Here is a 24,183-nt window from a genome sequence, read left to right as displayed (position 1 = left end):
GCCCAGGCAAGTTGTGGGGGTTACAGATAGTGTGACATGAACCCAAGATCCCAGTTGAGGCCATTCTCACGTGTGCTCACATGAGCTGTTCACTGCAGCCAGAGCAGAAAAAAAATGTGCAAATAAATAGGCGTAAACACTCACAAGTATGCAAAATCAGCACTTTCTGTCACTTTTCGTTGAGGCACTTTTGCGAAGAATTTCAACTCCAACAACTATAAAAAAAAGCCAAGTCAGAGGTTTGAACACGTGTGCGATTAATACACATGTCCGTGCATCATGACTTCTGTATAGTCCCGATATGCATGTGCAATGTGCCATCTGCACATGCCGGCGTTTGGGACCGAAGTTAGAAGCTAGAAGCCAGAGACCCAGATTTACAAATGCAGCAATACAGACCTTGTTTGAAATTGAGCTGCATATCTGGCAGGGCGCAGCACCCACCACCTGCCTCTTCAAAACACACACACACACACACACACACACAGTGAATGGTGTCCAATTGGATCTGACAGAACAGAATTAGGTATGTGCCACCCAGAGATATTACCCTAAAAGCCATAAAGCTATCAGACCTGAAGAAATTTGACAAAATTAATGTGATCCTCTTCTATCTTATACCAAGTAGACGGGCAAAGTATGCATGTCACATAGTGGTTCCTTGCACCCTGTTACACAGTGACTGCTTTTCCATACAAAATACTTAATATACACAGTGTGTCTCTAATTCTTTCCTCTTGATCATATTTTTCAAGTGAGATCCAGAAATAAGTGACTTTGACAGCATGAATTTTTAACAAAATCCAATGGAACTGAAGTGATGGCTCCCTGTGTGGGCAGATCAAAAAGAGATGACAGATTGGTCTTCACGTTTTCTTCCAGTTTCTGCCAAGAAAAAAGAAACATTTAACATCAGGAGGATAAGGGATTAAATTGGATTCACTGGTTACAATCATGCTCCCTGGTGTCAGTGTTCTTAACATTTCATTTCTTTGGCACTAAAGATAATGGGGTAGGCAGAAGCAAAATAAAAGAAAGCTCAACATCACATGGAAGGTTTAAGGTTTCTTTACGGGTCTAGCTAGCTAGACAGCATAGCCTGGGAGTCGCTTCCTATGCCAGCCCCCATTCCTGTGCCCATGGCTTTTTGTATGAGGTAGGTGGAGAATCAGCCTTTTGCAATGTCATACAAAGCCTCTGATAGAATGCTGGCTGTCATGATTTGAATCTGCTGGAATCCCTCTGGAAAGACAGCAGGACTTGCTGGAAGCGCTACAGATAGTCAGATCCAAAAATAAAATCTTCTATTCTAATTTTTAATACTCTTTTGGAAACGAAAGCTGGATGGCAGATAGTCACGTGCTTCAGCGTGATAATCATGAAACATCCCTGGTGACTCCCTCCATCAGCTGGCTTGGATTGCATAGAGGGAGAGACAGTGAATTTGATACTATGAGAATACTTTAACTGATGAATGATCTCAACTTGAAGGGTGGAATTATCTCCTTTATTGACAGACTCTTTTTGAAGGTGGGTTTAATTCGAGTGGACCTGGTATGTTTGTTCAGAATGAGCTGATGAAGAATTCAGTACGAATGCTTTTTTTACGCTTATCCAGCTTTGGAGAATTCTGTCTTATTTCTGATAAACAATGAACCCATATATCAGTGAATGCGATCACTGTCACTAGAGAGGTAGTGCTCGACAGACTAGCGGGACTGATGGTGGACAAGTCCCCAGGACCGGATGGAATGCATCCCAGGGTTCTGAAGGAAATGGCAGAGGTGATAGTGGATGCCTTAGTGATTATTTTCCAAACCTCGCTGGATTCCAGGGAAGTGCCGGAAGATTGGAAAACGGCTAATGTTACGCCGCTGTTTAAAAAGGGTAGCAGGCAAAAGGCAGGGAATTATAGGCCGGTTAGTTTAACGTCGGTTGTTGGAAAAATGCTTGAATCCGTCATCAAAGAAGAAATAGCGAAGCATCTTGAGAAGAATTGTTTGATAGAGCAGACGCAGCATGGATTCATTAAGGGGAAGTCGCGTCTGATGAATTTATTGGAATTCTATGAGGATGTGTCTAGTGCGGTGGACAGAGGGGAACCGGTGGATGTGGTGTTTCTCGATTTTCAGAAGGCGTTTGATAAGGTGCCACACAAAAGGTTGTTACAGAAGGTTAGAGTGCATGGAGTTGGGGGTAAGGTGTTAGCATGGATAGAGGATTGGCTGTCAAATAGGAGGCAGAGAGTGGGTATCAATGGGCGCTATTCTGATTGGCGGTTGGTGACTAGTGGAGTGCCCCAGGGATCAATGCTGGGGCCTCAGCTATTTACCATTTATATAGATGATCTGGAGGAGGGAGCTGAGTGTAGGGTGTCGAAATTTGCTGATGACACAAAGATAAGTGGAAAAGCAAATTGTGCGGAGGGTGTCGACAGTCTGCAGAGGGATCTAGATAGGCTGAGCGAGTGGGCGAGGACCTGGCAGATGGAATACAATGTTGGCAAGTGTGAGGTTATCCACTTTGGCAGGAATAATAGTAGGAGGGACTTCTATTTAAAGGGCGAAAAGCTGCAACATGCTACGGTGCAGAGGGACCTGGGGGTCCTTGTGCATGAGTCGCAAAAACCCAGCCTACAGGTGCAGCAGGTGATCAGGAAGGCAAATGGGATGCTGGCCTTCATAGCGAAGGGTATTGAATATAAAAGTAGGGAGGTCTTGCTGCAACTGTACAGGCACTGGTGAGGCCACAGCTGGAGTACTGTGTGCAGTTTTGGTCGCCGCACTTGCGCAAGGATATTTTGGCCTTGGAGGCAGTGCAGAGGAGGTTCACTAGGCTGATACCAGAATTGAGGGGGTTGAACTATGAAGAGAGGCTGAATAGACTGGGCTTGTACTCGTTGGAGTTTAGAAGGATGAGGGGGGATCTTATTGAGACGTATAAGATGATGAAGGGGATGGATAGGGTAGAGGTGGAGAGGTTCTTCCCGCTCAGAAAGGACAGCAGGACTAGAGGACACAGCCTCAAGATAAGGGAGGCGCAGTTTAGAACGGAGTTGAGGAGGAACTGCTTCACTCAAAGGGTGGTGAATCTCTGGCATTCTCTGCCCGTTGAAGTGGTGGAGGCTACCTCGCTAAATATATTTAAGACGTGGGTAGATAGGTTTTTGGTAGGCAAGGGGATTAAGGGTTATGGGGAGAAAGCGGGAAAGTGGAACTGAGCCACTTCAGATCAGCCAAGATCTTACTGAATGGCGGGGCAGGCTTGAGGGGCTAGATGGCCTACTCCTGCTCCTATTTCTCATGGTCTTATTATCAACCGATAACAAAATATATCTTTTGACCTGAAAAATTGTATCAAGGTTATCAGTCCTCTATAATCAGTAATATCATTTTAAAAAAAAACCCAATTTGGCAAAAAGTCAAAATGCGAGATTTAGAGGGTAGTCTCAGCACAAAAAAAAGGGAATGAGTGGAATTCACTACCAAAGTAGTTGAGGCTAAAACGACAAATTGCAAGAAGAAATTAGATGCAAGTCTTGGGACTAAAGGGATCAAGGGATATAGGAGGACGGAGACAATCAGAATATTGAATTTGATGATCAGTCATGATCAAAATGAATGGTGCAGCAGACTTGAAAGGCCAAATGGCCTACTCCTGCTTCTAGGTTCTATGTTTTACTCTGTAAAAGAAAATGATAATAAAAAAACCTCATGGAAGAGCATTTTACAGAACTGTTCATCGAAATACAATAAGATTAATACATGGCTATGTATTTAAGAACATAAGAAATAGGAGCAGGAGTAGGCCATCTAGCCCTTCGAGCCTGCCCCGCCATTCAATAAGATCATGGCTGATCTGTCGTGGCTCAGTTCCACATTCCCGCCCTCTTCCCATAACCCTTAATCACCTCTCTTATCAAAAACCCATCAACCCGCGTCTTAAAAATATTTAGCGAGGTAGCCTCCACCACTTCAACGGGCAGAGAATTCCAGAGATTCACCACCCTTTGAGTGAAGAAGTTCCTCCTCAACTCCGTTCTAAACCGCCCTCCCCCCCTTTATCTTGAGGCTGTGCCCCCTAGTCCTACTGTCCTTTCTGAGCGGGAAGAGTCTCTCCACCTCTATCCTATCCATCCCATTCATCATCTTATATGTCTCAATAAGATCTCCCCTCATTCTTCTAAACTCTAACGAGTACAAGCCTAGTTTATTCAGCCTCTCCTCATAGCTCAACCCCCTCAACTCCAGCATCAGCCTAGTAAACCTCCTCTGCACTCCCTCCAAGGCCAAGATATCCTTGCGTAAGTACGGCACCCAAAACTGCACACAGTACTCAAGCTGCGGCCTCACCAATGCCCTATACAGCTGCAGCAAGACCTCCCTACTTTTATATTCAATCCCCCTCGCTATGAAGGCCAGCATCCCATTCGCCTTCCTGACCACCTGCTGCTCCTGCAAGCTGGGTTTTTGCGACTCATGCACAAGGACCCTGAGGTCTCTCTGCACCGTTGCTGTATGGTTCAGATGTTTAGTGTCCACCTTACAGTTTAAGAAAGTAATATTCAAAACATATAAAAGAAATATATATAGCACCCCACACAGCCAATGAAATGTAGTAGCATAAGGAAATTCAACAACCAAGTTTCAGATAGCAAGAATTCTAAACAGCAATGAGGTAAATGATCCAATAATTCTGTTTTGCTGATCTTAGTTGAAGGATAAACATTGGGCAGTGATTTTTGACATTAACCTGACATGGGTGGCAAGACTTAGCTTTAACATCTCATGCAAAAGATCGGACCTCCAACAATTTGGCATTGCTTCACTATAGGCATTTCAGCTGAGATTGTGTGATCATGTGCTGAATTTTACATGGAGTGAGTTTGGGGACCTGGAGGAATGGAAGACTGATCCAAGGGAGGCTAGAGGGTAGGAATGGGGGCATTGGAAGAGACTGGCATCCTGGGTACGATGGCAGTGTAAGGCAGGGTCAGTCAAGGAGAAAAACTGTGGGGCATAAAGGGCACTATCAGTCCTGACCACATGTGGGTCCATCTCAAGTGTTGGCTGGCAAAAGGAACATTCAGTCACACTAGGGAGGTCAATTACATATGGGGCAGGTTCAATTTGAACCTGGGATAATCAATGTTCTTGCAAGGTGGTTCACAGTTTCTAATAAAAACTCTTAAGGCTGATGTGGCCAGTGCCACATATAGGCTGAGGGAGGAGAGATGGCATTTCTTCCCTGGCAATTGAAGGGTAACAGGATCCAGTATAATAGGCAGAAATTCTTTATTCTTTCATGAGATGTAGGTGTTGTTGGCAAGGCCAACATTTGTTGCCCATTCCTGGTTGCCTTTGAGTCTCTTGATAAGGCCATTTCAGAGACAGGTCTGGCTGTGAGTCTGGAGTAGGCCTGGAATGTACTCTTAACAGGCATTAGTGAACCAGATTTTTTTTTACAACAACCAGTGATAGTTTCATGGTTATCATTACTATCTTCCAGATTTATGAACCAAATTTAAATTCCTCCAGCTGCCTCCAGTGTAATTCGAACCCATTACCCCAAAGTTAGGCCTTTGGAATGCAGTCCAGGTTTTTAAGTTTATTTATTAGTCACAAGTAAGGCTTAAATTAACACTGCAATGAAGTTACTGTGAAGTTCCCATCATCACCACACTCCAGCACCAGTTTGGGTCAATGCACTTAACAGCACATCTTTCAGACTGTGGGAGGAAACAGGAGCACTCAGAAGAAACCCACACAGATATGGGGAGAACATGTAAACTCCACACAGTGACCCAAGCCAGGAATTGAACCTGCATCCTGGCACTGTGAGGCAGTGATGCTATGTCCAGTGACATTACCACTATATCACTGTCTCCACCAACTACAGAAGGAAGGAACAATGATGTTGGAAGAATCAGCGTGATGGGGACAAAGTTGAAACTGATAGGAGGAGGGTGGAAGGTAAAGAGTTCTAGCACAAACCTGACATATAGTTTTTATCACTGATGCAAATTTTCCTGTCCCTCCCACCACAGGAATCAGAGCAGTCGAGGAATCATGGAAAGGTCTGTTGATCTCTGGCAGGATTTTAAAGTTTAGGGATGAATGTGGCTGTAAAATCCCACCCTATGTTTTCAAAAGTATGTTCAATTCCATGACTGGAGATCATAGTGGGAGGAGCCCAGTGTCTGGTGGATGGAATTTTCATTGTAAACAATGGAAGGTGCTGAAATTCTCATTGCTGATGTGGGTGAAATCCAAGGAGACATAAGAACATAAGAAATAGGAGCAGGAGTAGGCCATCTAGCCCTTCGAGCCTGCCCCGCCATTCAATAAGATCATGGCTGATCTGTTGTGGCTCAGTTCCACTTTCCCGCCCTCTCCCCATAACCCTTAATCCCTTCTCTTATCAAAAACCCATCAACCCGCGTCTTAAAAATATTTAGCGAGGCAGCCTCCACCACTTCAACGGGCAGAGAATTCCAGAGATTCACCACCCTTTGAGTGAAGAAGTTCCTCCTCAACTCCGTTCTAAACCGCCCTCCCCCCCTTTATCTTGAGGCTGTGCCCCCTAGTCCTACTGTCTTTTCTGAGCTGGAAGAGTCTCTCCACCTCTATCCTATCCATCCCATTCATCATCTTATACGTCTCAATAAGATCTCCCCTCATTCTTCTAAACTCTAACGAGTACAAGCCTAGTTTATTCAGCCTCTCCTCATAGCTCAACCCCCTCAACTCCGGTATCAGCCTAGTAAACCTCCTCTGCACTCCCTCCAAGGCCAAAATATCTTTGCGCAGGTGCGGCGCCCAAAACTGCACACAGTACTCCAGCTGCGGCTTCACCAATGCCCTATACAGCTGCAGCAAGACCTCCCTACTTTTATATTCAATCCCCCTCGCTATGAAGGCCAGCATCCCATTCGCCTTCCTGACCACCTGCTGCACCTGCAAGCTGGGTTTTTGCGACTCATGCACAAGGACCCCGAGGTCCCTCTGCACCGTCGCCTGCTGCAGTTTTTCGCCCCGTAAGTAATAGTCCTTCCTACCATTCTTCCTACCAAAGTGGACCACCTCACACTTGCCAACATTAAATTCCATTTGCCATTTCCTGGCCCATTCGCCCAGCCTATCTAGATCCTTCTGCAGACTCTCCACACCCTCCGCACAATTTGCCGTTCCCCCAATCTTGGTGTCATCAGCAAATTTCGACACCCTACACTCGGTTCCCTCCTCCAGATCATCTATATAAATGGTAAAAAGCTGAGGCCCCAGCACCGACCCCTGGGGCACTCCACTAGTCACCATCCGCCAATCCGAATAGCACCCGTTGACCCCCACTCTCTGCCTCCTATTTGACAACCAATCCTCTATCCACGCTAACACCCTACCCCCAACTCCATGTCCCTCGAGCTTCTGCAATAACCTCTTGTGAGGTACTTTGTCAAACGCCTTCTGAAAATCTAGAAAGACCACATCCACCGGCTCTCCTCTATCCACTGCCCTAGACACATCCTCATAGAACTCCAGTAAATTTGTCAGATACGACTTCCCTTTAATGAAACCGTGCTGCGTCTGCTCTATCAAGCAATTCCCTTCAAGATGCCTTGCAATTTCCTCCTTAATGACAGTTTCTAGCATTTTACCTACCACAGACATTAAACTAACCGGTCTATAATTCCCCGCCTTTTGCCTGGCACCCTTCTTAAACAACGGCGTAACATTAGCCGTTTTCCAATCATCCGGCACTTCCCCGGAATCCAGCGACGTTTGGAAAATAACCACCAAGGCATCCACTATCACCTCCGCCATTTCTTTCAGAACCCTCGGATGCATTCCATCCGGTCCTGGGGACTTGTCCACAATCAGCCCCTCCAGTCTGTCGAGCACCGCCTCTCTAGTAACAGTAATGTCATTAAGACCCTCCAGTCCTACCACCTTTCCATCGCTAACACCTGGCAAATTATTCACATCCTCCTCCGTGAAGACAGAAACAAAAAAGTTATTCAATACCTTAGCCATATCCCCATCCCCTACCACTAGGTCCCCTTTCTCATCCTCTAAAGGACCAACGTTCACCCTAGCCAGCCTCTTCCTTTTTATATATTTATAAAAACTCTTGCTATCCTTTTTTAAGCGCTAGCCCAGCTTCATAGTTTCTCCTACCCTTCTTTATCAACTTCTTTGTCAATCTTTGTTGACATTTAAACCTTTCCCAATCCTCTTCTCACCCACTACTCTTAGCTACTCTAAATTCCTCCGCTTTTAATTTAACACTTCCCTTCACCTCCTTCGTTATCCACAGCTTACTACCTCTCCTCCTACGGTCCTTTTTGACCATCGGAATAAATCTCCGCTGAGCACCAAGAAAGATCTCCTTAAAGATACTCCACTGCTCCTCAGCAGACCCTCCCTCCAACGCGCTCCCCCAGACCACATTCGCCAATTCTTCTCTCATCCTACCGTACTCCCCTCTATTCAAACAAAGTACGCGTGTCCGGGAACCCACTTTCTCCTCCTCCATCTGCACCAGAAACTCCACCATACAATGATCACTCTCCCCAAGAGGATCCTTCACCGCAAGGTCCCTAATTCTACCCGCCTCATTACATAGCACCAGATCTAAGATAGCTCGCTCCCTCGTCGGCTCCAACACACACTGTTTGAGGAAACTATCCCGGCAGCATTCCAAGAACTCCTCCTCGAGCCCACCGCGTCCAACATGGGTCGACCAATCAATATGTAGATTGAAATCCCCCATAACTACGGCCGTCCCATTCCTGCACGCCGCACTTATTTGCGCGTTAACAGCCCGCCCCACCTCCAGATCATTATTCGGGGGCCTATAGACGACACCCACCAGCGTCTTCCTCCCTTTGCTGTTCCTAATCTCCACCCACAACGATTCCACCTTCTGCTCCTTAGCTCCAATATCATCCCTTGCTACCACCGTGATGCTATCCTTAATCAGCAGAGCTACGCCCCCCACTTTTCCCTCCTGCCTATCCTTCCTAAACACTTGATAGCCCTGTACATTCAGCTCCCAGTCCCTGTCACCCTGCAGCCACGACTCTGTAATGGCCACCAGATCGTATCCATTTGTGTCGATCTGCGCCACCAGCTCATCCACTTTATTCCGAATGCTTCATGCATTCAGATAAAGCGCTTTCATCCCAGCCTTCACCTGGACCCTATTTGCCGTAACGCCACCAACCATACTCACGCCCCCTACTCCCTCTATTATTGGGACATCCTCGGCCTCTTCCCTTTCCTGTACCCTCTCCTTAACTTTATACCTCGTAACATCACCTCGCACCCTCCCCCCCCTCTAATTAGTTTAAAGCCCTGTCTACAGTCCCCTTTACTCGATTCGCCAGCACTCTGGTCCCAGCACGGTTCAGACCAACCCCATCCCGCCCGAACAGGTCCCACCTACCCCAATACTGATGCCAATGCCCCATAAATTCAAACCCATTCCTCCCACACCAATCCCTGAGCCACCCATTCACTTCCTTAATCTTATCAACCTTACGCCTGTCTGCACTCGGTTCAGGCAGTAGCCCAGAGATAACCACCTTGTCGGTTCTACTTTTTAATTCCATTCCCAGCTTTTCATACTCCCTCCCCAGATCCTCAGTCCGCATTTTGCTTACGTCGCCGGCACCCACATGTACCACAACGACTGGATTCTCACCCTCCCACTCCAGGTTCCTCTGCAGCCCAGCTGTGACATCCCGTACCCGAGCACCAGGCAGACAACACACCCTTCTGTGCACTTTGTCATTGTGACAAAGGACAGTGTCAATACCCTTCACCCCACTATCCCCAATCACTACTACGTTCCTTTTCCCCCTCTCTTTGCCTATGTCCTGCTGCATCACTGTACCGTGTGCAGTTTGCTCACCGACCTCACCTGCCTCGTTCTCGTCCAGACTGGAAGCAAGAACCTCAAACCTGTTATGCAGATTAAGAGGCTGAGGCCTCCGCTCCTCACCCCCCTTCCTCCTCCCAGCAGCCCCCTCTTGTCCCTGACCCTTAGAGTTAGCCAAGTCTAGGGGGGGTGGATGTCACTTGCACCTCATTGACAATGGCACCCTCTCTCCCCTTGATGAGCCTCAGTGACTGTAACTCAGAGGCCAGCTCATCCACCTTGAGCTGAAGCTCCTCCAGCAACCTGCACTTACTACAGACATGGTCACTGGGATGGACCCTGGGGTCCACCAGTTCCCACATCATACTGAAACCACACATCACATGCCCCTCCATTATTCACTGTAGTAGTCTTGAAAAAAATTTCTTTTCCCTTGTTTTTTCAAACGAACTCACCTGGCCTTTTTTCCTTCCAGCCCTTTTTGATCTTAAGCCCTAATAACTCACTCTGCTTCCCCCTCACTCCGCTGCCCGCTCCGACGCTGCCCGCTGTCTACACCAGGCCTCCTTTTAAACCTGGCGCTGATTTAAAGCTGTTGGCCCACAAATCCCTTCTAACCACTCCCTCAGAACTCTTAAAGCAGTAAATACAATAAATAAATGCTTTAAACAGTTCTACAAAGAGCAAAGTGCTTTAAACTTATTTTAAACAGGTTTTTAACAGGTAAAATCTTAGCTCTCTCTCTGCTCCTTCACTCGTCTGCATAGAAAAAATACAGCACAAACAGGCCCTTTGGCCCACAAGTTGCACTGATGATATCCCTACCTACTAGGTTTATCTATAACCCTCAATTCTATTAAGTCCCATGTACTCATCCAGAAGTCTCTTAAAAGACCCTATCGAATTTGCCTCCACCACCGACGACAGCCGATTCCACTCACTCACTACCCTCTGAGTGAAAAACTTACCCCCGACATCTCTTCTGTACCTACTCCCCAGCACCTTAAACCTGTGTCCTCTCGTAGCAACCATTCCAGCCCTGGAAAAAGCCTCTGAGAAGCCACCGGATCTATACTTCTCAACATCTTATACACTTCTATCAGGCCACCTCTCATCCTTTGTCTCTCTAAGGAGAAAAGACCTAGCTCCCTCAACCTATCCTCAGAAGGCATGCCACCCAATCCAGGCAACATCCTTGTAAATCTCCTCTGCACTCTTTCAATAGCTTCCACATCCATCCTGTAATCCAGAGCTGAGCACAGCACTCCAAGAGGGGTCTGACCAGGGGCTTATAAAGCTGCAGCATTATCTCCTGACTCCTAACCCCAAGCCCTCGATTGATGAAGGCCAGTACACCATATGCCTTCTTAACCTCATCCTCTACCTGTGAGGCCGATTTAAGAGTCCTGTGGACCCGGACCCCAAGGTCCTTCTGATCCTCTACACTGCTAAGAGTCTTACCCTTGATATTATACTCCTTCATCCCATTTCACCTGCCAAAATGGACCACTACGCATTTATCCAGGTTGAACTCCAGCTGCCACTTCTCTGCCCAGCCTTGCATCCTATCTATATCACGCTGCAACTTCTGACATCCCTCCAAACTATCACAACACCACCAACCTTCGTGTCGTCGGCAAACTTACCAAACTTATCTCTCCACTTTCTCATCCAGATCATTTATGAAAATTATAAACAGCAAGGGTCCCAGAACAAATCCCTGGGGCACTTCACTGGTGACCGATTTCCATGATGTGGATGTGCTGGCGTTGGACTGGGGTAAAACAGTAAAAAGTCTGACAACACCAGGTTTTAGTCCAACCGATTTATTTGATAGTAAACGCACAAGCTTTCGAGGTTTCCCTCTTCGTCAGGTGAATGCACCTGACGAAGAGGGAAACCTCGAAAGCTGGTGCGTTTACTATCAAATAAATCGGTTGGACTAAAACCTGGTGTTGTCAGACTTTTTACTGTGTTGACCGATTTCCATGCAGAAAAAGACCCACCTACAACCACTCTCTGCCTTCTGCGAGCAAGCCAGTTCTGGATCCACAAGGCAACAGCCCCTTGGATTCCATGCCCTCTCACTTTCTCAAGACGTCTTGCGTGGGGGACCTTATCGAACGCCTTGCTGAAGTCCATATAAATCACATCTACCGTTCTTTGTCAACGTATTTAGTCATATTTTCAAAGAACTCAACCAGGCTTGTAAGGCACGATCTGCCTTTGACAAAGCTGTGCTGACTACATTGAGCATACTAAACTTCTCTAAATCTTCGTAAATCCTGTCCCTCAGGATCTTCTCCATCAACTTACCAACCACTGAGGTTAGGCTCACCAGTCAGTAATTTCCTGGGCTATCCCTATTACCTTCCTTGAATATAGGAACCACATTCGCAATCCTCCAATCATCTAGAACCTCTCTTGTTGCCATTGATGACACAAAGATCATCTCTAGAGGTTCTGCAATCTCTTCCGTGGCCTCCCACAGTAACCTGGGGTACATCCCATCCAGTCCCGGCGATTTATCTATCTTGCTGCTATTCAAAACTTCCAATACATCCTCTTTCTTAATGTCCACATACTCAATCTTTTCAGTCCACAGCAAGCCTGCAGTACAACCACCGAGATCTTTTTCCTCTGTGAACACCGAAGTATTCATTAAGCGCCTCTGCTATTCCTACCGGTTCTGTACAAAACTTTCCCACCTTCACATTTTATAGTTCTTGTCACACAGTTCAATTTGTGGAACACCTACAGGCCTCACACACCTAATATTTCTGCAACCTTGTGAACAGGAGAGGAACTCTCTGCTGCAAATACAAATTAATGCTTGATCAACTGTAAATTTTAAATCTGCATTTGGTAGCTTCTGTTAGCCAAAAAAATTAATGGATATGGGAGAAAGGCAGGTAAATGAAATTACACCACACATCAGCCATGATCTCATTGAATAGCAGAACAGGCTTGAGGGGTTAAATTACCAACTCCTGTTCCTATGTTCATATGCTCAGATACCACAAAAAAACTGTAAGAGGGTGACTTATCCAGCTGCTTCTATTTCCTATTAAATAATGATGGAGGTGATTCGCTGACTCACTTCACGTCTCGTGCACATTGCGCTGATCCCAGAAAATAGCGTGTGCGCCTAAAATCATTTCCACGCCTGGCTCCAAATAATTTGCAATTCTCCCAGTCGATTTCTATTGGCATGAACAGGATTAGCATGAGATTGACTGGATTTCAATTTCATTAATGAGTTCATAGAACACTACAGCACTAACAGGCCCTTCAGCCCACTAGTTGCACCGATCACTTGTATACCTACTAAGCCATAGACCTATCTATAACCCCCAATCCCATTAGATCCCATATACTCATCCGGAAGTCTTTTAAAAGACCCCAGCGAGTTTGCCTCCACCACCACCGATGGCAGCCAATTCCATTCACTCACCACCCTCTGAGTGAAAAACTTACCACCCCTAACATCTCCTCTGTACTTGCTTCCCTGCACCTTAAATCTGTGTCCTCTCGTAGCGACCATTTCAGCCCTGGGAAATAGCCTCCAAGAATCCACCCTATCTATTCATCTCAACATCTTATAAACCTCTATCCGGTCGCCTCTCAACCTTCGTCTCTCCAGGGAGAAGAGTCCCAGCTCCCTCAACCTATCTTCAGAAGGCATGCCTCCCAATCCAGGCAACATGCTTGTAAATCTCCTCTGCACCCTTTCAATAGCTTCCACGTCCTTCCTATAGTGAGGCGACCAGAACTGCACACAGTACTCCAAGTGGGGTCTGACAAGGGTCCTAGTTCGAAACACAATCATCCCCTTCTGGAATATTCCCACCTCTCTGGCAGGCTATCACACGGACATGTATCAGTATCAGCCTCCACTAGCAGAGACCCGATGTGAAGGCCAAGCCAGGGGGCTCGAAAGCCATAGAAGCCCTGGAAGGTCGAGTCATGGCTGGGCAGTTTATGGTGCTAGCCAACAACTGTACAAGCCTTTTGACATTTGCAATACTTACTGATCAAATATCACTAGGACAATTTCATATCTAACATTCTCATTGGTACAGATTTCCACCAAAATCAAAATCCACCAAAATTGGGAATCAAGTAGATAGGGTTGTTAGGAAGGCATACGGTGTCTTGGCATTTATTGGTAGGGGGATTGAATTTAGGAGCCGCAGCGTCATGTTGCAACTGTACAAAACTCTGGTGCGGCCGCACTTGGAGTATTGTGTGCAGTTCTGGTCCCCACATTATAGGAAGGATGTGGAGGCTTTGGAGAGGGTGCAGAGGAGGTTTACCAGGATGTTGCCTGGTATGGAGGGGAGGTCCTATGAGGAGAGACTGAGGGATTTGAGGTTGTTTTCGTTGGAAAGAAGGCGGCTGCGAGGGGACCTTATTGAGACATATAAGATGATTAGAGGTTTGGATAGGGTGGACAGTGATAGCCTTTTTCCTCGGATGGAGAAAGCTAGCATGAGGGGGCATAGCTTTAAATTGAGGGGTGGTAGTTATAGGACGGATGTCAGGGGTAGGTTCTTTACCTAGAGGGTGGTGAGGGATTGGAATGCCCTGCCTGCTGCAGTTGTAAATGCGCCTAGTTTGGGGGCGTTTAAGAGATCCGTGGATAGGTTTATGGATGGAAAGGGTTTGGTTTAGGTTAGAGGGTCATTGTTTGTTTAACTGGTCGGCGCAACATCGTGGGCCGAAGGGCCTGTTCTGCGCTGTATTGTTCTATGTTCTAAAACCTTCTCAGTTATCATAAGAGCTATATCTTCTTCCCTCAGTCCATGTCTCATTGTTGTTCTTTGTCACTTTTTCCTCGAGCCGAGGTGTGCAGTGATTTGCACATGACAGGTGGTTAACATTGCTGCCTCAAAGCACCAGGGACTCAGGGTCGATTCCTGGCTTGGGTCACTGTGTAGTTTGCACATTCTCCCTGTGTCTGCATGGGTTTTCTCCAGATGTTCCTTCTGCACTGTAGGATTCTTTGACTAGTTTAATATTATTTTCAGAGTTCAGTTTCCTCTACCCACAACTCCAGACGACTGTAGGTAGAATTTTTGTGAAATATTCATTACCGAATGTGATTTGGCGGAAGCTTGGCCAGTGAAATGGGGTCATTATTGACTTGGATTGGCACTCCTCACCCTGCAGATCACTTCACTTAATAATATTCCTCACATGTTTACAGGCATGCTACTGATTTTAAATTTTTGGCACCGGGTGCAATTTGACAATGTCTACCAACATAACCGACTTTACAGATGGTTAATGATAGTGTTTATAAGATTAGTACGTAGCTTTCTGGAAAATGGAATGCCACCATAATTTGGTACAAATTAGAATATTCCCAACCCAATGAACTGTGAAGTAAAAACAGAAAAAAATGAACAGGTCTGGCATCATCTGTGGAGACAGAAACAGAGTTAATGCTTTGATTCCAACGTGACTCTTCTTTGGAACTGGAAAGATAGGAATATGATGGGTTTTATGATGTTGGAAAATTTGTATTTTTCCTTGTTAGTCTTTTTGACAGCGGATACTTCACTGATGCCAAAGTTTCAGGCAGATAGTCTGCATGTGTGGTTATTTGTGGATTTTTGGTTGCATCAATTTGCCCTGTCTTTTGATGTAGAATTTCATTTTTGTAGAATTTCACAGTACAATTTTTTTTCAGGTAAGCCTTGGAGGCAAAGTGATTTTAACACAAAAACCAGACATTCTATAAAAGCAGTTACAGATTAAAAGAATGACCTTCCACACACACTGTATAATATATATCAAATTTGGAGTTCTTTACATTTTGAAATGAGACTTACTATTCAATTCAGGAACTTTAAGAAGACCAAATTCTTTAGATGCTGGAGAGGATGCAGCAATGTAGATCAGAGTCTAGAATTTAGTCAAGGGAGTGCACGAGAAAGGGCAGGATCATGAGTGCAGTGCACAAGCAAGAGAATCTACCACTATTACACAGTTTCTCTTGCATACCACCCTCCCCCAAGATATCTCACACAGGCCCAGGGGTACACATATACTACAGTTTGGAAACTGCTGGTGTAAAACATGCATATTAGAAAGGTAGTAAATTTGAAGAGACCAGATTGACAAGAATCTTAGATACCTATATTTGGACCACTTTGGATGATGTTGTGCTATAACAAAGGCCAAAGTTGCCAGATAAGAATAATAAGACTGGTGATGATGTAAAGATTGAATAAAATTCCAGCAACTGCCTAGCCAGGTGGTTAAGTGAATTTTAAGCTTTAAAGCCTAGTTAAGTGCTTTCACTTAAAGCACATTTCTATACACCAAGGGACTTTTTCTTTAAAAGAACATGTGTTTTCATCTTAATATTCTTATTGGATTATCTACTGGTTGAAGATTTAGTTTTGAAAAAAATTAAATCCCTTTGTTGTCAATTAGTGATAGTGTTCTGCTATATATTGAAGTGCCACAACTGAAAATTTTATTTTTTGATGAAGAGCTCTGAGTGAAGAGTCCTCTTGCCAAGTAATTACCTCCTCATCACACCTAGCAATGTTAATTTTCTGGCACAAAATAAGGAATAGATCTGTTTGTACATTTTCTTGGCAGCTAATTTTTGTTCTTTTTCCATTTTAGAGGTATTTCTACTTTTCCTGGAGCCTTTTCCTCTTCATTCCAATGGAAGTTACTAAAATAGTTTCCATCCATTTCCTGATAGCAATGGTTTTTACTGTTCATGTTTGTATCTCTCAGCACTGGTCTCATGGTTGGCTGCCTGGAGGAAAGAGGAATGCACTAAGTATGGATGCTTATCTAGAGGTAAGATCCGGTCTTTATTTCATTGTTATTACTCATTACAAATGCCATGTTCATTTGACCGTACCTCTATTGTAGCCACTAAGGTGTCGGACTGTTAACTTGTTAATTGTTAACAGCTAACTTGATGGTACCTCTCTCAATTCTCATTGTGTGCAACTCAAGAAAGTGAATTGTTTACTGGTCAGTTAATCATAGGGGGTGCCCTCAGCCAAGCTTTCAACATTTCTTGTCTAACATCCTCATACATGCATTTTCTGGCACTGGTCATTAAAATCAGTAATTTGCTCAAACCTGAAAAATAGTTTTCCCCAACCTACTTCACCACTGTTAGTCAATTTAACTCAAATTCTGTGAGGATTCAAACTCCTCTTGCCATGACTAGAGCAGGAGTCTGATGGGACCTGCAGGGAAATTATAGATTCAATCATACTCAGTTGTTTCTCCTTTTTTTCCTGGTATACGGCTGATCTTCTGCTAGATTTAGGCCAGGAGAGAGGTTGAACTGCCATGGACTTTAAGTCCTGGAATTTTTATCTCTACCTGAGCTGAGGTCAGCTAACTCAGTCCAGGCCAGCAATTTCTCAGATTTGAACTTAACATCCTTTCTGATATCATTTGTTCCCTATTGAGGTGAGTTACTGAGCAGATTAAACAGTTCATTGTTGATACAATTCAGTAAGCCTCAAGAAGTCCCTCTTCTCTGCATATCCGCTCACTGGGCCTTGTTCCTTTAATGCTGCCTTTTTTCTCAAATCTCTAAGCATTCCTTCGAATGCTTTATTTACATTCCAATTCATGCTTCAGTGCCTTTAACTAACGTCTTGATTAACAGCTTGAGCCCATTACACAGCTGGCAGGAACTATGTTTGTTTTTATTTCCTTTCATGATTGAATGTATCTCAAATGTTTGTTTTTGTTCTTAACTGCAATATTTATAAACAGGCTTGTTCTGATTGATAAGTCAAGGCTATTAAACAAAAGCCAAAAGCTGTCATTTCCTCTTTTCTGATCATAATTTGTATAAACAAGCTTGTTCTTTGATCTGAAAACCTTGGCTGACTGTTTTTCTTCCATAGTGAGTCTTCAAATATTCATGCTGGAAATTTCAGTCCAAAAATGTGCAGGTTAAGTTGATTGGCCATGCTAAATACTACCTCAGTGTCCCAGGATGTGTGTGTTAGAGGGATGAGCAGGGTAAATGTGTGAGGTTATGGGGATAGGGCCTGGGTGGGATTGTTATCGATGCAGACTCGATGGCCCGAATAGCCCCCTTTTGCAGTGTAGGGATTCTATAAAATGCAAAACTACACTGGAGTGGCTTTCAGCCATAGAACAAGAGGGCACCACTCCCCCTGCCACCCTGGGTGTGTCACTGTGGTAAAGACACCCCGGCTGTGACATCCTAATTGTGACACTTGGCTGTGTATCAGGCTGTTCTAGATTTGTGATCGCTGACAGCCTTTTCACAATTATCACAATAAAATCCAGACCATTATAAAGTATTTTGTTTTCTGTCTGTGGTTTTCAATCAGAGCAGTTCAAAGCAGGGTGTACCTGCTGCTTATTCAGACAAAAAAAATGGAATTTGCCTAATGAAACTGACATCGGTGCTAGAATTTTACTGCCCTGCCTGCCACGGGAGTCAGACCGGGCAAGGGGCGGGCAATGGGACGGTCTGTTTGGCTCAGGTAGAATTTTGTAGTTTTGAGACAAGACCATAAAATTCCGCTCCTCCAGTTAGTCAAAGTACTTCAAAGGGGTCTAGTCACACCTGGGGCTTCTGAGAGAGAGCAAGGGAAATCTCTCCTCTAGAGTGAAGTGCTGCTGTGATTTTGGGGGCATCCAGGTCTCTGGGGAACATGCATGGTAAGGTTATCAGACCATGTGAACAGTTCCACAGTACATATTCATGAAAAGCCACCCCCCACCCCACCTTGGAGTCCAAGGCAATGTATGTCAGGACTTGCACCAAATCCCACCCAGTAGGATTCCCACTGAGGAGGAGGAGATGAATGCCTCGCAGGAGAGTGCTGAATTGGGTTTTTTTGCCTGATAAAATATTAAAATCAAATAAAAATATTAAGATTATTTTCTTATAAGTCCCTTTATCTTTATCTACACTTTCATCTCCATATTATCATATATTTACCTCACAATCTTCAAATTTAAATTGAAATTGCAGGATTTAAGTGCTTTTAACTCTCTGGTTTGCTGTGCATGAATACTTCAGTTCAATTAATTACCTCTTTGCTACTGACGCAGGTCATCGCTCGTTTTGACACTAGGTTTAAACTGGCATTGGGAAAGCAGAACTTCCATCACAGGAATCACTAAATCTTTGTGGACAGCTTTCTTTGTGGCCAGCAGCAAGCATCCTTACTGACTGCAAAATCAAGGCCAATATAAATAATTCTAAATGAGAGGTTTATGGGGAAAAGAACAAACAGGTTAATTATGTATTAAATTTCTTAAACTGAAGATAACACGCTGAGTAAGAATGGATGGATTAGCAGAGAAATTTGGATAATCTCAATGCAAATAAAAAGTCACGAGTGGCAATTGAATAACCTATCTAAATCCATCCCCAAATCTTTTGCTGCATCTTCTATATTGCTCTCATTATTTAATTTCTAGGTGATTAGTATAGATTAGAAACAATATTGTGCAAGCAGGATGCCATTCGACACCTTCATCAGCCTGACATTATATATCTTATGATTAATCTCTGTTTGCTAATTCAAGAGAACTTTATTGAATCCCATGTTTTACCTGAATCCCCTGTACTCAAGTTTAATTATAAGTCTTTAATGTCAAAACTTTTCTGAGGGTATAAATAAAATATATCACGTGGAGTAATTATGATAAACAGTACCGAGATTAATGGTAATAATTGAAGGAACAATGATCCCGGCACTGGCAGCACACGAGTAACCCTGTATCAGTAACAGTGGGAGACCCATCACAACCATCTTTGCAAATTCACTTGCAGGCACAGCCATCATATGTCAGGATTTGCCCTCCTATAACTCTATTCACTCTAAGCTGTCCATGGGTTAGTCTAATTCTTGTTGTGATACCCAGGTAATCAACAATCATAATCGTAACCCAATTGTAAATCACACACACTATGCCATCAAACCTTCACTTCTCATCCCATCCCCTCAGAGGTGAAGCAGTATATGACATTTTGTTGATGGTTGGAATATGATAAAGGGAGGGGGGTGAGTAGAAGAGGGGCAAATGAGATAAATTTCCTCAGGACTCTCCTGTTTGGATGCCAGACTGCTGGCAGAAAGTATGTTTATGTTTTTTTCTGTTGAAGTTACAGTGACTAGGGTGACTGGTTGGAGAATCTCCTGAGGAAATTCCTGGCAACAGTTTTTTACTGATAGATTATACAGGTAGTCCAGGAGGGCCTGTAGAATTGCTTTTGATATGTATTGTGGTCCTGCAGAAGCCTAAACACAACAGCAGTTTGATTATTGTCGTAATACAGCAAACACAAAGCAGCATATCACATAACTGAGTACAAATTCGGCTGGATTTTGAGCTCAGAATAATGACGTGGCTATCACTGCTCACCATTATGAAAGAGTAAATCAGACAGCGACTTTCAATGATTGCAAAAATGTAGTTAAACACAGAAATCAGGAAGTGGCAACAGAGACTCTTCAGCGGTCATTAATTGCGCACTTCAGGGCCTCAATTGATGGTGGAGCAGATTGTCTGATCACAGTCTTTCTATCCTTGACTTAACTCTGGTGGAGGTGATAAACTGGATGAGCTTGGGTGGGTGGGTTTAGGCACTTAACCATCCTGCCTACTAAATGTCCATTCCTCCTCCATCACAATCGATGTCCAGCGTACCCACTAATTCTATCTTTTACTCTCGTTCTATGCTTTTAAAACTCTACTGTAACTCTTTCCCATCAGACTTTTAAATGGAACTGCATATATTAAGTTGATCTTTCTCTACACCCTAGCTATGGCTATAACTGCAGAATAGCAAAGTCAAGTTCTGCTTTCGGTAGACTGAGCTCCACTGTATGGGAATGTCGAAGAATCAGCCCAGCAACAAAACTGAAGATCTACAGCGCCGCAGTAATCACTACCCTCCTACATGCCTGTGAAACGTGGACTGTGTATCGAAGGCATGCAAGACAGCTCAATCATTTCCACATGACTTGTCCTCACAGAGTATTACGCTCCGATGGCAAGACGAAGTACCAGACACTGAAGTTCTCTCTAGAGCAAGTCTACCATCAGTCCACACACTGCTGATGAGAGCACAGACCCGGTGGGCAGGTCATGTCATCCATATGCCAGACGAGCACATACCCAAGCAGCTCCTTTTTAGGGAACTCTCTGCTGGAAGACACTCGTATGGAGGGCAGAAGAAATGTTTCAAAGACACACTCAAGGCCTCTCTGAAGTCGCTTGACATTGACACGACCACCTGGGAAACACTGGCACAAAACCGCCCTACCTGGCGCTGCCTCCTCCACAAAGGCTGTCAAGCTCACGAAGGAAGGTGTATTGCTGAAGCACAACTTAAGCGCGAGCTGCGCAAGTCCAGAGCCACCAGTGCAACAACTACAGTGTCTACACAAGTCTGTCCAATATGTGCCAGGACATTCCGTGCCTGAATTGGCCTGATCAGTCATCTTTGGACACACCGCAACCAACCTCAAAATGACTAATGGTGTTGAGGTCCTCATCGTTGGCGATGGACGAACAACAGCAGTTATGGCTATAACACTACATTCTGCACCTTCTTTCCTTCTTGATGTATGGAATGCTTTGTATAACGCGCAATAAATAATACTTTTCCTGTATACTTATACATATGACAATAATAAATCAAATCAAATCAAGGCCATAACATTTCACCCTTATTGCTTTTCAAGCTTTGCAGCTAAAGCAGCCACTACAGCTCCAAATCACAGATGAAGGGCCAGGTCTGTTTTGTTAAAGGAAGCATCTAGTCAGCATTAAATTATAAACTTTATGGGAATCATTTTAACATAATTGTGCATGTTTCTTTTTTTATCATGCTATGAATATTAGTTTTATCTGTATGTACTGACCTGGGTGAGGAAGGAAAATTGTAGGTTGAAAACACTATTTGAGCAATTAATTTAGTTGGAGTTGAGCAGGCTGCTATTCTTTGATTGATTGATTTTGCTCACTGTCTTGTCTCTTTCTATCTCATAGCTTTTCCTACCTGAATTGTAACCAGTGGATATTTGAACCAATCAGCATGGCTAATTAAACAGATTATTTAAACCAATTAAAGTGACACCACATACATGGTTAAAGTGTGATGGATGTTGCACCCCAGGTGTGATAGCCTGTGATGCATGATATGCACAAGACTATCAATTAAATAGAGAAGCAAAAGAAGAATGCATTTGTAGAGCACCTTTTCATGTCACAGAAACATTTGAGGCGCTTAGCATATCATTAATTATTTTAAAACATAGTTACCATTACTTAGATGAACATGACAGCCATTTTGTGCACAAGATGTGAACCAAGAACAACGGGAATAGCTGGTAATCTGTTCGGAATAGAGATATGTATATTTTGAGAAATAACGTATACAGAATACTCACTTTGTAAATCCGGGGTAAGTTTGAAATGAAGAGCCTCGTCACTGAACCCAGAATAGTTATGCTTGTGCTAATAAATGTATCATATGTATATATGTAAGTATGTTTTAATTGGGAGATGGTGGCTTAGTGGTAATGTCACTAATCCAGAGCCTCAGGCAATGCTCTGGGGACATGGATTCTCTCTGGCCTCCTCTCCTGAAAGCATAGTAACCGTGTTGGATTCAGTTCCACAGACACTGATCACCAACTGCAACTTCACCTGAAGGACTTTAAATAGTTCAATTCCTGGAAATAGTAATTTTGTAAAATTTACTTTTTCGTTTCAGATGGTAAATGATGAAGACATAATGATTGATTTTGAGATCCCCAAATATCAATACTTATACCAGAAGGTGAATAGTCCTCAAGCTTTTATAGTAAGTATCATTCATAAAATTCACTGATTCAGAAAGAAACAGGGGAATTTTTAATCCCCACAAAAATGGGCAGGTTTGGGTCAGGTGGGGAATTATGGTGATTAAAGTTTGAATCCCGAATCCAAACCACCCACTTCAAGAAGCAAAAGGAATGGGATGAAGTGTGAGGAAGGAAGCAGGCTGCCAACCCACCCCCAGGAGATGAGTAGACACACTGAAAGTTATTATAAGGTTGCATGCCTCATTTTTGCTTACTATTCAACTCTGGTTGGCCAGGATTCCCAGGCCTCGAGAACCCCAACAACTAAACCGAGGCCTTCATTTCCACTTGCCTCCCTTCCACCAGATTTCAGACTTCCAATTTCCTCCTGGAGGCTGCCCCTTCCTCAGATCTCCAACCCCTCCCTCATAGGAATTAACTTCTCACAAACCCGACACCAGACTCCCCCAACTCTGGGCTGCAGAACTTCCTCAATTTGAAAAAAAACACAGTAAAAACTGGGAAATAAGGGTACTGGTCAGAACTGGTGTCTTAGTTTAAGGTATATAAGACTAATTCAGACCAGTACTCATGTTTTTCAGGTTTTGGTGTTTTTTCTCCCCCCACTGGGAGCTGTGGCCTTCTCTGTACTGCACTCTGCCTAACAGTGGAAGTCAAGACTTCCAATCAAGTTGGTTTCTGCACAGGGAACCTGCTGATGATGTCTTCTGGGTTTGCCAACCTCTGCTGAGCAACCACATCTCTACTACTCATGGTCGATCATTCACCTCTTGGTGTTGACACTGTAGGAATTTATCTTCTTAACAATATCAACTAATACAAGTAATATGGAGTAAAAAAAATGTTGCACTGTGTTTTGTTATACCATTTACAGTTTATTTAAGTTCCTAAAAATATCAACTGAATTGCTTTCATTAATAATTATTCAATTTTTCATTGTGTTCCAGCCAGACATTAGTGATAGAAAATTTCAGGAAAAGAGGAAGCTCCAATCAAACCTGCAGCAAAATAATGACTGATTGTTTGTTTATCACAATTGCATATTTATTTTCAAACATACTTCCTAGTGGAGATTTGTTCAATATTTTGACATCAAGATTTAAGTGAAATGTATTAGTATGTAGCAGCAATTATAACATATTCTTTGAAGTAGCTAAGTTTGTATCACTAATAAAAGGAATACAGATAAATATTAGACTGTTTCCGTTGCCTGAAAGATGGGGTGCTTCCTTTTCATTTTTGATCAGTGGTTACGTTTTTAATTATTTCTCTGAGCAAACATTGTCGTAAGAATTATGCAAGTCTTTGTCCATGTGTTTATGAATGAGGCGTATCAGTACATGAATTGACCATCAACATTCTATCACAAGGAACTAATGTTTCTGATAATTGACTTTTTATAACATACTTCACTCAAAAATGTCCTGGTAATCAAGTGAAAGTAAAG

At 43.8% G+C, this 24,183-nt stretch overlaps 1 protein-coding gene across 1 annotated transcript; it reads left to right on the top strand.

Moving 5' to 3' along the window:
• The first annotated feature begins 16,563 nt into the window (after window positions 1–16,563).
• LOC145354197 (progonadoliberin-3-like) lies at window positions 16,564–23,880 on the top strand. Its single transcript, XM_080205275.1, has 3 exons — window positions 16,564–16,704; window positions 22,646–22,735; window positions 23,684–23,880. The coding sequence occupies exons 1-3, from the start codon at window positions 16,564–16,566 to the stop codon at window positions 23,753–23,755; spliced, it is 303 nt and encodes a 100-aa protein (XP_080061401.1). The 3' UTR covers window positions 23,756–23,880.
• The last annotated feature ends 303 nt before the right edge of the window (window positions 23,881–24,183 follow it).

This window comes from Carcharhinus amblyrhynchos, chromosome 17 (genome assembly GCF_965287045.1).
Source record: "Carcharhinus amblyrhynchos chromosome 17, sCarAmb.v2.hapA, whole genome shotgun sequence".
Classification (NCBI taxonomy): Eukaryota; Metazoa; Chordata; class Chondrichthyes; order Carcharhiniformes; family Carcharhinidae; genus Carcharhinus; species Carcharhinus amblyrhynchos.
The sequence above is the reverse complement of the archived record's forward strand: the minus strand, read 5'-3'. Positions and strand labels throughout refer to the sequence as shown.

Bases quoted from the DNA above. Each gene is read 5' to 3' on its own strand.
- LOC145354197 (XM_080205275.1), top strand. From the start codon at position 16,564: ATGGAAGTTACTAAAATAGTTTCCATCCATTTCCTGATAGCAATGGTT. The intron at 16,705-22,645 runs GTAAGATCCGGT...TTTTCGTTTCAG, and splicing joins GTATGGATGCTTATCTAGAG to ATGGTAAATGATGAAGACAT. The intron at 22,736-23,683 runs GTAAGTATCATT...ATTGTGTTCCAG, and splicing joins ATAGTCCTCAAGCTTTTATA to CCAGACATTAGTGATAGAAA.